The following is a 16,388-nucleotide window of genomic DNA, read 5'->3' on the forward strand; positions in this document are numbered from 1 at the left end:
TTCTTGAAGGACTCTTTTCTCAGTCTTCCTGAAAAATTTTTAGGTGCAGAAAGTTTTTTTTCATTTTTATTTACTCTTGGTGGACCATGGGCTGGAGGAAACGGAAAGAGACCCTAGGGAGACGCCATGTTGTACGGCAATAAAAGGCGGGAGGGGACTCGGATGCGAGTCTGACCCCGAGACCCAGAACAGGAAGGTGGAACTAAAAGGTCAAAGGGGCGGTACTTATAAAACGACGCATTTCCGCTTCCGCCGATTCTGTTATTTGATTGGGCCGTGTGAACGCGTTGAGGCGGGGAAAAACTGGCTGGGTGGTTTCCGCTCGCGGAGCGTAAACTGAGGTAAGGGACTGAAGCTGGGCCTCGGCTCCCGTGTGTGTAACATGTCCGGGAGCAGAGGCTTTTGTTTTAAGGAAGAATGTGGGTTGGAGACGCCAGGTTCAGATTGGCCGCAGGGTTGGAGCGAGAAGAGAAGTTGAGGCGGGGACAGGAGGACCAAGGTAAATGGAGTCGGACGGGCGAGAGAAAAGACTGAAGAGTCCAAGTCCTTGACGGCTGAGGAAAGAAGTTGGGTTGGCAGACCAAGGGAATGTGTGTGTATGTATGTGTATGTGTGTATGTGTGTGTGCCTGAAGGGTCCTGGAGGAGAGGGGATCTGCGAGTAGAATCCTTGGAATACTACTGGAGGGGTGGAAGGGGCATGGTGAGCAATGTTTTCATGGTGACCAAGCACTTGTTTGTCTTTGTTTCTCCTGCAGCTTCCTAGAGACTCTGGTTCTGCGGCCTCTGCTTTGGCTCAGGCTTCTTCCTTTCCTCAGCTGCCACCGCAGCCAGGAGGCATCTACCTACCTCAGCCCTCCCGAATGGTGCTCCTTTTGGCAGGCCTTGGGCTTAGATCCAGGCCTCCTTTTCCAGCTGCTTCGGAGCTCTTGCTCTGGCTCTTTCCAGGTAGACTTTGCATAACAGAGACCGAAGAAGAACTTTTGCCCACACCAGACTATTTTTATGAACCTCACTGACAGCTTGAATCTCTGCCCCTAACTGTGTGAGGCTCTTCTGTGCTCCCTTTTTTCACTCTAAAAGGAGAAATCTTTCTTAGTACCCATAACAAGAGAAACCCCAATTTGGGGGCCTCTGGCCCAAACCCAGTATGCCAATCCTTTCTTTAGTATAGAAGGGCTCTGCCCTCTCCCTAGCAGAATGGCTGAGTTCAGGCAGGTTCCAGGAGGGAGAGAAACACCACAGGGGGAGATTCGGCCTGAAGTTGTTGAGGATGAACTTACTCGCAGCCCAGTATCAGAAGAGCCCCAGAGAGGTAGAAGCAACAGCAACGAGGCCAAATTGTCCCCAAGAGAGGAAGAAGAACTGGACCCTAGAATACAGGTGAGAAGGTTTAGCAAGAAAAGAGATTTCAGTTTACCTGAGGAGCTGTCAGATGATTACGGAACTAGACTTATTTTTTCTCAGTGCACTGTGTTGGGAAGGTTGTCACAAAAATCATTGTTATATCTATATGTACCTATATCTATATTTCTACTTCTGTGGTATAAGTGCTTAATGGATTATGTGTTGGGACTGCAAACAAAGTCTCAGTCTTAATGTCTTTAATGTGTTGATGAAGGCTTTACAGAAGAAGTGAAGCAACAAATTGGCAGTAGAGGCAGTTAACACAACAGGTAAGTGGAGATAAAGTTGTTCTTTACAAATAAGCAGAGAGGCAGCTGACCTAGAGATGTGAGTGGAAAAGGAGAAGCAGTTTTGAATCTTTTCTATTACTTCATCAATGTTTACTCAAAAATTCACATCTATAAAGATGAAACTACTCATGTTTTATAAAGACCTCAAGTTTATACCTACAAGTCAATCTGATGTGTTTAGGGAATTTTATCTGTTGTGGTGTCCCTAATAGTTATTCTTGAACCTGAGAGTGCTGGATCTCTTAAATGAATAGAACTGGGTTATCATCATGGAAACTTGACATGCTTGTTGGTAAGATGGATCTTGTAAGGGACTCCACAGAACAGTGGGTTAAGAAGACACCTCCATAGATTTATAATTAGCCAGGACTCCATTGCAGTGTTTCTTGACAGTGGCTGGGAAGACCTTCTAAATCTAAGGGAAGCTGTTTGGGAAGGAAAGGCAAGGATGCTATTGTGTGTTTGGGGCTTGAGTTAGTCAGTTGGTCTGGTAGCGTCTTTTAAGATTTTTACGTGGTAGTGATTCATACCTTTTTTAGGTGAGCCAGGAATATTGCATACAAGATATCTCTGTCAGCAAGCTTACATCGGGTCACTTGAGTTAACCAATGCAAAAATTAAATACGTCCTAATATATACTTCTTGCCATTTTGGTGGGATTTCTGAGATGAGATAGGGGTACTATACATACATCCAAGTGGTTCAATAACGAGTCTTCATGGTATTGTGAATAATTTATCTCAGCTAATTTCATGGGCATTGTATAAAAATGGCTCAATTTCTCCTGCTAGACTCTTAAACCACCAAAGATTCATATTGTATGAAAGGCTTGAGATTTGGTGTGCCTTCAGCCCCAGTGATCTGTGATTTTTTTATACAAGTCATGTAACCTTATAAGCTTCATTTTCTTTATAAAGGGATTGATTTAGCTTGGACAACAGCTTCCTGCTGTTTGACAGTCTTATGATTTTTTTTGTTGTTGCTAATTTTTGTAAGATTTTATAGGTACCCTTATGAGACACCTGTCTATTCCTAGGGGAGGAAGGTTGTAGTACTAGTACACTTCATAACATCTCCCTGACATTTTCCTTGCCCCCCACCACTGTAAAGGAGATTCCACTGAAGTTACTTTTTACTTTCTTCATTGTGTCATGTTCTCTTTTTTTTCTGTGCCTCTATGTAAGATGTGAAGTCACCCACATGCTGTCCAATAACAACTGTCTATGGTAGTTGCATGTGACTATGTACCTTAAAATAAAATCAGTAACAATGAATGCTATTCCCCAGATACTATTGGCAGTGTAGAAGTATAGAAATAGAAATCTTTGTTTTCATAGACAGTTTTATTGAATAAGCTTTGTGAGAAGACTACTGCCTCAGGGAACCATTAGTACTAGTTGAGTGAGACAAATTGACAGATCCTAGTCTCTGTCTTGTTAAATTGGGAGAAATGGAATTTATGGGGTTTCCATGAAAATTCTGCTGTCTAGGGTACCCTCATTGATTACGTAGTCTTGACTGGAATTCCCTATCTAACTTTATAGAAGAAGCTGTTTTCATAGATGAGTCTTGTGGCATTCAGCCTTTTTGAATGTGTGCTCTTTTAATAAAGGGGAAGAGAATGTCATTTGAGGTTTCTTTTGGTGTTGTCAATATACAAGACCCTATTATCTTGATAATATAGTAAGCATTTTAAATGTATGTTTGTTTTTCTGGATTCTCAGAACTCAGATCCACCAGAATTCTGTATTGGACTTTAAATATACCATTCCCTGAGCCCTGTCGAGACTTGTGAATTCTGCTAGTTCAGGAGGGGCAAAACTAGTTCCGACAGGAAGTTTGATTAAGTTCACTGGGCCAAAGACAGCCCCAAATTGGATCCTGTTCAGGTGTTTTCCTGGAAATTCCAGATATGGTTTTCCTAGGACAACATTTTGTTCTTGTTGTTGTTTTTGGGCCATACCTGATAGCACTCAGGGTTTACTCCTGGCTCTTCACTCAGAAATTGCTCCTGGTAGGCTTGGAACCGTACGGGATACCAGGAATCAAACCCAGGTCTGTCCCAGGTTGGCTGTGTGCAAAGCAAACACTGTACCACTGCTATTGCTATGGCCTGAAGGACAAAATTTTTTAACCCAGTTGATGAGTTTTTTTGACAGCTCCAAAACTTTTGTTCTTTTTTTTTTTTTTTGGTTGGATTTCTCTATAAATCTGTCAAGAAGCCATATCCATGCCTGTCTCAAGTTTGTTCTCCTCTTGGGAAAACCATTGGGTGGTTTTCCACATCTTATTTTTCCATGTTCCCTAACAGTTTAGTGAGAGGGTTTTAGCAGAATGAAGACGGGTGGCCCTAGGACTGTCTGAGTCTGCTTCCTTATGACTCTCAGATTCCTTTGTAATTGTATTCATGTCTCAGTTATTTATTCCTTATATTTCTTTTCTTTTCTTTTCTTTTTTTTTTTTTTTTTTTTTTTTTGGTTTTTGGTTTTTGGTTTTTTGGGTCACACCCGGCAGCGCCCAGGGATTACTCTTGGCTCTATGCTCAGAAATCGCTCCTGGCAGGCTCAGGGGACCATATGGGATGCCGGGATTCGAACCACCATCCTTCTGCATGGAAGGCAAATTACCTAATTACCTCCATACTATCTCTCCGGCCCTCCTCCTTTTTCTTTTTCTTAGTTTTCTTAAATATAATTTAGGTTATTATTTACAATAATATTGACATTTTTGGTCTTGGTGTACACAGTTACTTTACCTCATCACTACCACGAGTCACTGGTGAACTGTAGGAGGTAGATAGGTGCATCAGTTACCTTAAGCATCCATGCCTGTAAATGAATGTCTGGCATTCAGGAAATGCATGTTTCAGGAAGGTCACCTTCCTTGCTGACTGCACACTGAGTGGATGATGCATGCTGACTCAGACTTTATTCTTCTTGAGTACCATTTGAGCCAAGTGCCAGGAGTTCCAAATGGACAATGTTGTCAACTGCACAAAACAGCTCTTTAGTAACTTAGTATCCCAGCAAACTTTGCCCTGAGGCTTCTCCAACTTGGCTGTTCTCCTCAGAATCACTTTTTGTGTAATTTGTTCTGATCTCATTCTTTGTCCTATTAGAAAAAGCTTTGAGGTGCATTTACAGAAGACTATAATTGCTAAAGCAATTATATGGGTGTGTTAGCGTATAGAAAGCTAATGCATACATCTGTTTTTTTGGTAGAAGTCTGAACTTTTCATATTGTTTTTCAAATGGTGATAACTTCTGATGATACTGTCAAGGACTGGATCATTGGATCATTGACCCAAAGATTATTGGGCCATTAGACTTTGAATGCTGTAATAGGACCTTTGAAGAGTGAGTTTTACTTACCTCCACTCTTCTCCACAATCAGTGTTTGTCTCAATACTATGATTTTCCTAGGGGATGATACTCCTATTTTTTTTTTTGAGATTCATTCAGAGCTATCCTTACTACTAGCCAAATCAAAGTTTGATTCCTAGTTTTGTCCCCGATTCCCTACCTCATTGTTTCTTTTCTAACAATATGAAAAGAAAATTCCAGTGGGAGCTACTAAAAGTAACAGTCATCTTATCTCCCTGATATTCTTAAACCCAGGTAGACTAAGTTAAGCTATAAGAAATTGTTTCTACAGAGATATTGCCTCTTAGCTCTGACAAGGTATCATTGTTTGTGAAGGCTAGTTAGGGTAATCTAATCAGCTAAAGGTAATGTCCTTATTAGGAAGATGCTCCACATTGGTTGCTACCCTTTGATCTCTTTCTTCTTTGGAGTATATTGTTCTAAATTGGCTTCCTGTTTTATGGACTCTAGTTTGACTCTTCAGGTTTCCAGAATGCCTAAATAGTATGGGAGTCACATGCTACCGGCCAAGTTGAAATGTGTCCTAAGAAGTCAAGTTTGTGAAAATTTTAGTTTAAAACAAAGAATGAGAAATGTTAAATTGTTAGATTATCGATAACGCTCGGGTTATTCCTGGCTGTGTGCTCAGAAATTGTTCCTGGCTTGGGGGACCATATGGGAAGCCGGGGGATCAAACTGTGGTCCATCCTGGGTTAGCTCATGCAAGGCAGACGCCTTACTGCTTGCACCACCGCTCCAGCCCCTATCTTTTGACTATATTGTGTAAATTAAATTTATATTTTTGTTTTATTTTAGATATATTTTTGTAATTTTTAAAAAAGGCTTTTAGAAAATAGCAGTCATATGAGATTCTGTTATTTGTTGGATAGCTATTTTCTGAAGTTTTTAAAGTCAATCGACATTGATGTGGGTGTTTTTTTTTTTTATTAAGTGAAACATGGCATTTTTATTGAACAAAATTTGCTTGAAACATGTGAAAGGAGAGAAAGAGGAAATATGTATTCAAGAGAGAACACTTTTTGTCCGAGAGGAAAAGGCTAGCAGAGAGACATACAGACAAGCAAGCAAGATCCATGTTCAGAGGAGACATGAGCTTTAAGAGCAAGCTATTGTAGACATCATTGGTTCAGATTCTGTTATATATATTTTTTGTGGTGTTTCTAAAATCAGGGCATATAACTTAAATTCCTGATTTTTACTTATTAACTCAAATCTTGGGTTTGAGGAAGAGTAGAGAACTAAAGTGGCATGATATGTTGGGTTGTTGGAAATGCTAACTGAGATGAAGAATGTAAGCCAGCAAAAAATGTTGTTTTCTCCCAAGTATATATGTGTTGTCTTTTGGTAAAGAAAGCAAGATGATACCAGGCTAAGTCCCTCTGACCTGTCTAGGGGTGAGAGGTCAAGAGGACTTTTCAGTAGCAAGATGAATACAGCTATTTTCTCAATCATTACTTCTCTTTGGAAGAGTAATGTAATTCATATTCTTGAATTGCTGGGCTTCAGGCTCCCAGGTCATTAATTCATCCCCACTCTCTGGCTTCTCACTTAGAAGTGCTGGCAAAAGGCCTGACTGGTTCCATTGTTCATTTTTCAAACCCAAGGTGGGGTGCTCAAACCAGTGTACCTGGCATCTTCTTCCTGAGTAATATCTTGTCATTGGAAGCATCTTGTATTAGTGACAGAGGTCTTTTTCATCAGACTCTTCAGCTTCTGTGTACAATCTTTCTTTTTTTTTTTTGTTTTGTTTTTTGTTTTTTTTGTTTTTGGGCCACACCCATTTGACACTCAGGGGTTACTCCTGGCTATGTGCTCAGAAATCGCCCCTGGCTTGGGGGGACCATATGGGATGCCGGGGGATCGAACCGCGGTCCTTCCTTGGCTAGCGCTTGCAAGGCAGACACCTTACCTCCAGCGCCACCTACCCGGCCCCATGTGTACAATCTTTCTATGGGATCTACCTTTTCTTCTCCAACCTTGAGTGCAGATAGCTTCTACTTTTGTATTCATAGCCCCTCCAGATTTTTTTTACATTGCTTAGATATTTGTGTAAGGACAAAGACCAGGGGTCTCCTGCCATCGTGAAAGTCCAAATATGCTCTCTCTTGTGCTGAATCTTGTTTCTCTCACCTGGCCAACCTTTGTGCTTCAGATACACAGGTTTTTCCATACCTGTTCTGCTTTTGATTTCCTGGCTGGTAGTAAGTGCTTTGAGTATCTAGACATGGCTTGCATCTGCTGTCAATTAGTGACCCTACTGGTCTTCACCATGTGTTCCCTAACAAAGTTTTTAATATCAAAAGGGTCTTTTGTTTACTAACTAGACTGCGAGAATATCAATCATATGGAGCTGAATTTTTGATGTGTGTGTGATAAATATATGCCTAGGTCATGGATGGCGGTACCTGTTCAGGTACCAGGATTAGCAGAAGCCTCATGCCCCTAACCCAGGGGATTGGAAGGACATGAATCTGGAAGCAAACACTGATGTAATCCACACACAGTTACGGAGATAAAACAGGTTTAGGAATTTCCACTGCAGTCCTTCAACATACTTAGCCCTAAGACTAAGCAAGCCGAAAGTTCAGTAGTGGAAAACCGAAATGACAAGCAGTTTCTTCCTGAGTACTCAGGGTCTTTATTGGGAAGCAAAAGGCCATATACTGGGATGGAGAACAGGGAGGGTAAGTGCTTCCATCCAATGAATGACAAGGACCATCAAAAAAGAATCATCCTGAATAGAGTGAAGACTGGTTATTCCAGCACCCAGGGACTTGTTTTCTGTCTGAAATAGACTGAGGAGACTCCTATCTAGAGTGTGAATGCATTCACACCCTGGCAGTGTGATCTTGAAAGAGAACAGACTTAACTTAGCTGTGTGCACATATGCATCAAAACTACCTGATGCTCCCTTTCATTTCTCTTCTTTGCTGTTTGCATAGGTTTTTCCTCTCTACTTGCACTTCTGCTCCACTAGGTTCACATGAAACATTGTTCTACTGCTCTATCTTCCCTCTCTGTTGCAGGAAGAACTGGAACATCTGAACCAGGCCAGTGAGGAGATTAACCAGGTAGAGCTACAGCTGGATGTGAGTGTCATTTTTTCCTGACTTCCTTGGGCTAACTAGGGTTATTAATGTTTGTATGTTTTTTGTCTGTAACATCTCTATTACTTTCCTAGGAGGCCAGGACCACCTATCGTAGGATCCTACAAGAGTCGGCAAGGAAGCTTAATACACAGGGCTCCCACTTGGGGAACTGTATTGAGAAGGCCCGTCCCTACTATGAGGCTCGTCGACTGGCTAAGGAGGTATGGCTAGTTCTTCTATCTCTATGAGAGATTCTTATTTCTCTCTCACTTTTGATTTGTGGGGTTTTTTAACTTACCTTTTCAGTCTTTAGCCTGTCCTTCTCCCTTTTTATCATTTACACATATAATGTAGATTCACTATTAGAAAACTAATTATATCTAAAACTGTAAAACAAAGAAGAGAAGATAAACAAGATTGCCCCAAGTGCTATTTCATACTTTTTATCACTGAAGGTAAAGTCAAGTTTGGTGAGAGGCAGAGAGGACAGCATTGAAAGAGTTCATTCCTTATAGTTCCTAAAAGGAAGGGAATATGCCACTCCATGTAAAAGAGTTTGTAAAAGAGTTCATTCCTTACAGTTCCTAAAAGGAAGGGAGTATACCATGCCATGTAAAACTACTTGGAGAAGTACCTGGGCTGATCAAGAGGCAAAAGGAGAAAGCTTTCATTAGCATAGTTTTACTGTGATTTTTGTAAGGCAGAATAAGCAACTTGAGCAAACTTAAGATTGGGTAATTTTAATAGTGGATTTTGGAATATTGCGGTGGTCTCTATTTTTTTGGTTTCCTGACCCTGGTGTGAGAAATAGAGTTGGAGAAATAATGATTGATATGTGAGTTAAATAAAGGTGATAGAATTTGGATGGTTGTTTATGAATGTTGTACTTACAACTTACTACTCTAGTAATTTGCTGGTATGGGATATGTGGCATGAAACCCAAGATATTAAAGTATTTGGGAAGCCAGAGTTATTATACAGCCAGTAGGGCACTTGCCATACATCCTGTCAACCTGGGTATTCCCTGCATCCTGTACAGTCTCTGAACCAGCCAAGAGTGATCTCTGAAGAAAGAGACCAGAATAAGCTCTAATCACAGTCCTGAGAGTAAAAGTAGACAAGCACAGGGTATGAAAGAGGGTATGAAAGAGTGAGGGTGAGAGAGACAGAGAGAAGAGAAAATAGAGATGAATGCATCATAAAATATAAAAAAGAAACTGATTAATATATCACATATAATACTTGGTTTTGGAGGTATGCCATCAAAATAAGATTATACCCAAATTTGGGGCCAGAGAGATAGTATTTAAGCTGCTTACTTTGCAGACTTCTCCTTGTTTGATCCTTAGTACTGCATATGGTTCCCTGAACACTGCCAGGAGTTACCCTTTGGCCACAGAGTAACCTCTGAACAGAGCCAGGTATGACCCTAAAAGCAAAAATAATTTACTAGTTTGTTTTTTCCTTACAATGTCAGGGATTGAACCTATAATTGCACATAATCTGCCTCAAAGCCACATTCTTGACCCATTTTGTACTATTTTTATTCCTGTATTTTACTTTGTAAATTAGACATCCATGATATGTTTATATACATATATATGTATGTATATACATACATACATACATTATACCCAGTGGTACTCAGAGTCTTCTCCTGTATGTATGTTCTTGGGTATTTAAACTGGTGATGCTTAGGGAACCAGGCACTGCTGAAGTTTGATCCTGGGCCTCTTGCATTCACACTATGCCTTTACTAGCCTGTTGAACTATCTCTGACTTCCATATCATTTTTATTTTACTGTTAATTCATTTAATCTGATCCTTATAACTAAAAGCTTAGAATTTATATTTGTTTACCATTTTATTTATATTTTTTAAAATTCTAAATTTTTTTTTTTATTTTATGGCCATACCATACCTAGTGGTGTCCAGAGCTTATCCCTTGCTCTGCTCAGGGATCAGTCCATGGCAGAGTTTGGAGATCATCTGGGGTGTCAATGATCCAATCCAGGTTGGGCATCTGTAAGGCAGGTTCCTTAGCCACTGTATAATCTCTCTGCCCACCCCACCACCTTATTGATTGATTGGTTGGTTTTGGGGCCACATCCAGCGGTGCTCAGGGACTACTCCTGGCTCTGCACTCAGAAATCACCCCGGCAGGCTAGGGGACCTTATGGGATGCTGAGAATCAAACCAGGTTCTTTTCAGGTCGGCCGCGTGCAAGGCATACACCCCACTGCTGTGGCATCTCTCTGGCCCTGAAATACTTTTTTGATGACTATAGCTGTGATAAGTTATTTCGAGCATTTGTCTGATTTCTTTAGCTTGACCCTTTGTACTGGACTTTAAGATACCAGGGGTTTATTTTCTATAGATTGGGACTATGTTGCAGACTTATCTTCCAACTTGAGTGAAATTTCCTTTATTATCCATAGGACAAAAGACCAGCATTTTGTTGTTATTTTGGGCTAACTCAGTGGTGTTTAAGGCTTAGTCCTGGCTCTGTACTCAAGGATCATTACTCATGGGGCTCGGGTTCATAATGGGTGCCAGCAGTAGAAGCTGGGTCAGTCATAAGACAAGTGCCCTACCAGTTGTACTATTCTCTTCAATCAAGTCTAGCAATTTTTGAAAGTGCTAGATTTTATACTCTAATCCTACATTGGCAGTACCATTCTTTTAATCTGTATTTTTATATTTATTTCTTTTCTTACATCCTTAATAATACAGAAAGTTGGGGCCAGAGCGATGACTCAGTGGTAGGGCGCTTGCCTTGCATGCAGCGACTCAGGAAGGACCAGGTTCGATACCCCAGCGTCCTATATGGTCACCAAGCCAGGAGCAATTTCTGAGTGCATAGCCAGGAGTAATCCCTGAACGTCATTGGCCCAAATGTGTGGCCCAAAATAATAATAATAATACAGAATGTTGCTTTCTCAGCATTTATCCTTGGAGGAGCCTGGGAAGTGAAGGTGACATTGTAATGTGTCTTCTTCCTTCTCTTGTCCTTACCCAAGACAGTCTCCATGGGCAGTTGACAGTTTCTTCGGTCCTCGTCCTTATGGTCTTCTCCCTTCAGGCCCAGCAGGAGACCCAGAAGGCAGCACTACGTTATGAACGGGCTGTCAGCATGCACAATGCTGCTCGGGAGATGGTATTTGTGGCCGAGCAAGGTGTTATGGCAGATAAGAACCGACTGGATCCCACATGGCAGGAGATGCTCAATCATGCCACTTGTAAGGTGAGCCGGGCAGTACAGGGCGGTTTTCTGTACTGGTTCTAGTATTTCCTTTGCTGTTTCTTCATCTTATCACTCTCCTTACACTTTCCTTTCTCTCCACCCTTCAATTTTGACTGTTTCAGGCAAAGCCTATTTGTTGATCTCAGCCCTATTTGACCTCCAGTGCTTCCCACATCACTTAATATTATTTCCCCTATCATTGGCTGTTATAACATGATAGTATAGATTGTTTATCTTAAGTATTTCTCACCATTCTGGAAGTTAGTAAGACTTAAAGATCTGCACAGGTAGATCTAGTGTCTTGTGAGGGCATTCTTTTTTTTTTTTTTTTTTTTTTGACTTCTCACTTGTTTTCATGATAAGGAATGAGAATATTTCTTCAAGACTTTTATAAGGACACTAATTTTACTTATTAGAGTTTCCTCCTCATGAATGAATTACTTTTCAGTGAACTCAACTCATGTTTACTTGTTTAGCTGAGGATCTAGGACAGTGTTTCCCACAGTGGGCAAGACAGTGAATTAGTAGTTACAGTGCAGTAGGGGTATGCTTTCTATTTTTACACTTACAGAAGATATAGTTCTTCTAGTGGGGTAATGAGTTTTGTTTTGCTGTCTCCTCTGCCCCCTTAAAACGGAGATGGTAGGCCAAAGAAGTTTGGGAAAAGTGGCCAGGATTTCTGTATGTGAATTTTGTGGGGATGCATGTCGTCTACCATAGCAGTTCCTTTGGGATGGCCATGTTTGATATTTTGGTGTGTTCTTTATCTATGGTCAAGACCTCACACAGCAATCCTGATTATATTCAAACGCACAGAAAGTAGAATATAACATTGGGTTAGTGAAGTTGTGTTTTGCAGTGGACCTCAGGGTTCTGCCCAAAAGGTGGTGAGGGTAGCTGCTTGGTCCTGGTAAAGCACTCACCTGCTCTGTGATCAAGTGTGGACACCTGGAAAACCCATTTCGGAGGTCTGGCTGCCCATATTGGGACCTTTTCCATCCTGTCATTCTCAGCCCATGGATAGTGGCTGTGGCTGTTATATTTACAGACCTTCCCCACATGCTCATAAACAGTAACAGGGCCTTAGTATATTCATATATAAGCAACAAAGTTAACAGTAAACAGGTGTAAGGACCTACTGTTTTCCTTTGAATGTCAGAATTTAGTGTTTTCTGCAATCTCTGGTGGGATCAACGTGGGACAGATGACAGGGAAAAGACATAAGGATTTCGGCTCAATGATATGTCTCCTGCCCTCTGCCTGGGCTAGGTAAATGAGGCAGAGGAGGAGAGGCTTCGTGGTGAGCGGGAGCACCAGCGAGTGACTCGGCTGTGCCAGCAGGCTGAGGCTCGGGTCCAGGCCCTACAGAAGACCCTTCGTCGGGCAATTGGCAAGAGTCGTCCCTACTTTGAGCTGAAGGCCCAGTTCAGCCAGATTTTAGAGGTAACAGAGGGAGTTGGGAGGGTGGTTATATTGGGTGGGAGATAGGTATGGTCTGTCATTCTGGGCCATCCTTTACACCAATGTGGTGGGACAGAGGATGATACATGGTCTTATAAACAGTCCTATAGGAGTGAAGATAGGGTTAGAAGATTGGTGTTGGTCAAAAACAAGGAGAATGGGAGGGTCGTGGAGATACTTAGAGGGATGGAGTACATTCTTTGTATGGATGAGGCCCTGAGTTTATTTGATCCTGCATGGCATGGCCATTGGATTAGGCCTGATGACCCCAATACTGTGCTGTGCTATGCTGCCTTCCCATCTGTTTAGGACTGGTAGCAGAGTCCTTGAGCACTGTTGGAGAACCCCATTTTTTAAACTAACAAAGTAAATATAAATGAGTGGAATTGAAAATGAGAAACACCACTGAGAATGGGGAAGAAAACTAGACATGAAAATGGAACTAACTCTGGGAATGAAGACTTGGGAGAAAGATCTGGGTTGTTCAGTGTAGGTCAGGAGAAGTATGAAAATGCTGGAGAGGAGGACCTAGGAAAAGTAAGAATTGAGTGGAGTAGGATGAAATACTGTATGTTGTGGTAGGGAAAGCTGATCTCAAGAGAGTACTAATTTGGGCTAACAGAATCCAACATCTTCATGGACTGTGGAAAGTTGCCTGGTGGGTTACTTTATCCCTTCCTCTGCAGGAGCACAAGGCCAAAGTGACAGAGCTGGAACAGCAGGTGGCCCAGGCCAAGACCCGCTATTCAGTTGCCCTGCGCAACCTGGAGCAGATCAGCGAGCAGATTCATGCACGGCGTCGGGGCCTGTCTCCTCACCCCCGAGGCCCGCGGCGCTCTTCTCCCATCGGAGCTGAAGCTGGGCCTGATGGAGGCGAGGATGGGGATAGTGGAATTATTGAAGGGGCTGAGGGTGGGGTACTAGAGGAAGGTATTAACCTGGAGCCTGGGGCCATTCGGGACATGGACACGCTGAGCCTGTTGAGCCTACGTACTGTGGCTTCTGATTTGCAGAAGTGTGACTCTGTGGAGCATCTGCGAGGTCTCTCAGATCATACCAGTCTGGATGGCCAGGAGATTGATTCTCAGAGTGGGGTACATCAGGGTAGTGACAGTGGGAGCCGTGGGGGCCGACATCAGCGCAGTGTCAGCCTATAGCTCTATACTTAGAGAACTGTGTCTTACCATTATCAGCCCACACAGGAACCTAGCAGTCTTCAGCTCCCTCTGCAATGGACCTTGCTTACCTCACAGAGGTTAGGTCAGACCTTTTCAGAAGGCTTGGTTCATACATTTCTTCTCCAACTGCTGTCTGCTCACAATCAGATACCCTTTTTTGTGCTCTTTTGGATGTCTGTCCTTTCATCTTTCTGGCTTTTCTTTTACGGAACTTGTTCTAGAAGGCACATGGACACCCTTCAGAAGAGGTGGGCGCTGGGCCTGATCTTGGCATCACAGCTTCGATCCTGAAAGTTGTCTTTTCTATAGACTTGGTCCCTCCTACTTTCTTGCTTCATTGAGGGCCCTAGAGATGCTGCTAACCTCTTCTAGTGCCCTGTGCCCTTTCCTCTGTTCCAGCTGGCCCATTTATGTCTTGTTAGATGCACTATAAGAATGTATTCCTCAGAAGACACTACACTTTTCAGCACATACTTCTCATGACAGAAGCGACTCTCTTCTGTGTATTTTAAGGCAAGACTAGAGTGCCAGTGTCAGAGTAGTATAAACTCCACTCCACTGTCAACATTAACATACTACCATCTCCAAACATACTCCAGTGTGCGAGGTATTTTCCATCTAGATTGGACCTTTAAGATTGCCTAGGGTGCTAGTAGATCTCTAAAAGAGTTAGACTGGATAGAGATAAAATGTTTTCTTTCCTGATGGTTGAAATACCTGCGATTCTGCTGTGGAGTTATGGACAGAAAGTACTGTGCTAATTTTAATTACCTTTCTGCAGGGCTGCATTAGGAAATTTGGTGCTTAACTACATTCATTGTTTTCCCCCAAACAGACCATAAGATCACATAAGTTTTGCAATCAAGCTTTCCCTGATGCAAGGGGTTGGCCTAGGGTAAAAGGCCATACTATCTACAGGGAGACACTGCAATTGTCTATTGCTCTTAGGATGTGTGTGTGTGTGTGTGTGTGTGTGTGTGTGTGTGTGTGTGTGTGTGTGTGTGTGTGTGTGTGTGTGTATGTGTGTGTGTTGTGGGGGAATCAGGTGGGGAACCAGTGTGTGTGTGTGTGTGTGTGTGTGTGTGTGTGTGTGTGTGTGTGTTGTGGGGGAATTAGGTGGAGAACCAATCATTTCACCCAGAAGACTGAGAAATGGAGTCTAGATAAAGTTCCTACCTAGCTTATGTATTGCTGCTATGAACTGGAAGAGAATTGGATCATTATATGGAGGGTATTGCATGATGGTCATACTAAGAAAATGGGAGTTTGAGGTGGCCAGGAATGGAGGAAGAAAGAGGGGAACTTGAGCATGTGTGCATACATGTCTGTGTGTAAAGGGTTTGCCCCCCTTTGAATAAAATACTGTTTAATAGTAAAGTTTATTATCAACGCCCAGGTTGTGAGAAGGTACAGTGGGGTAAGTATAGGAGGAAGTTATATGTAAGTTTCTTTTGATGATTGGTCAGGGAGTACTTTTCTGGAGGCAAACAGAGCCACGGAGGAGAAAAATGAGTATGTTTTTTAAAGTGGCTCATGGCTACCAGTCATACTGGATTGGAAACTAGGCTAGGATAGATGCCACTATTGGTGACCTTTGCTATTCCCTGAATGAGGTAGTGATGGATGTGGAAAAGCTGACCTTGGAGTCTGCAAGGTGGTTGTTAGATCCATTTTGGTACTTGACTGATGAGAATGCTGGACATGTCTGGGTATGAACATGAAGGGGATGATATAAATATTATGATATTTAACAAATTTGTACATATATATACATATATATGATACCCATTTAAACTTTGTTTTTATTGTCTGTAAAATTAAAATTTAATATAAATGTAAGGCAATTCCCAAGTTAGGGTTTGGGCCAGTTGAATGTGGGAAAGTTATAAATGCTTTTGAATTCACAGCCCCCTAGTCTTTGGAAGATATGGGGAAATCTTCAGGGAGGGGATGAGAAGGAACCATGGAAGTGGAAAGGCTGGAGAATGGGGTTTGGGTTGTATTAAATAAAATATCACTGCTATATAATGAAAAGAGAACTTATTTTTCAGAGGGTTTTTATTTTTTTTAATTTTGTGCCACACTTGGCTGTACTCAGGACTTACTCCTGGCTTTTGCTCAGAGATCACTCCTAGCAGGCTTTAAGGACCATATGTGTTGTTTGAGATCAAATCCTGGTCGGACGTGTACAAGGCAAAGTTCCTTACCCACTGTACTATTTCACAGGCCTTGTTCAGAGTTTAAGTTGAGGGCTGCCTAAAAGAAGAAACTAAAGCTCTTCTGATTAGGTAGTTTACCTTACCCTATAAGGCAGGTTCCAGATATATACAGTGGGAA

The 16,388-nt window shown here is 42.0% G+C and overlaps 1 protein-coding gene across 2 annotated transcripts; it reads left to right on the forward strand.

The window, feature by feature from the left end:
• Positions 1 to 305: 305 nt before the first annotated feature.
• On the forward strand, positions 306 to 15,290 carry SH3BP5L (SH3 binding domain protein 5 like). Of its 2 annotated transcripts, none has more exons than XM_049771870.1 (8): positions 306 to 499; positions 758 to 1,382; positions 8,106 to 8,168; positions 8,261 to 8,389; positions 11,251 to 11,412; positions 12,682 to 12,855; positions 13,560 to 15,096; positions 15,168 to 15,290. In XM_049771870.1, the coding sequence occupies exons 2-7, from the start codon at positions 1,200 to 1,202 to the stop codon at positions 14,028 to 14,030; spliced, it is 1,182 nt and encodes a 393-aa protein (XP_049627827.1). In that variant the 5' UTR covers positions 306 to 499; positions 758 to 1,199; the 3' UTR covers positions 14,031 to 15,096; positions 15,168 to 15,290. The 2 variants fall into 2 exon arrangements, with proteins under 2 accessions (XP_049627827.1, XP_049627828.1); XM_049771871.1 differs by having other exon boundaries at positions 310 to 341.
• Positions 15,291 to 16,388: the final 1,098 nt, after the last annotated feature.

This window comes from Suncus etruscus, chromosome 4 (genome assembly GCF_024139225.1).
Source record: "Suncus etruscus isolate mSunEtr1 chromosome 4, mSunEtr1.pri.cur, whole genome shotgun sequence".
NCBI lineage: Eukaryota > Metazoa > Chordata > Mammalia > Eulipotyphla > Soricidae > Suncus > Suncus etruscus.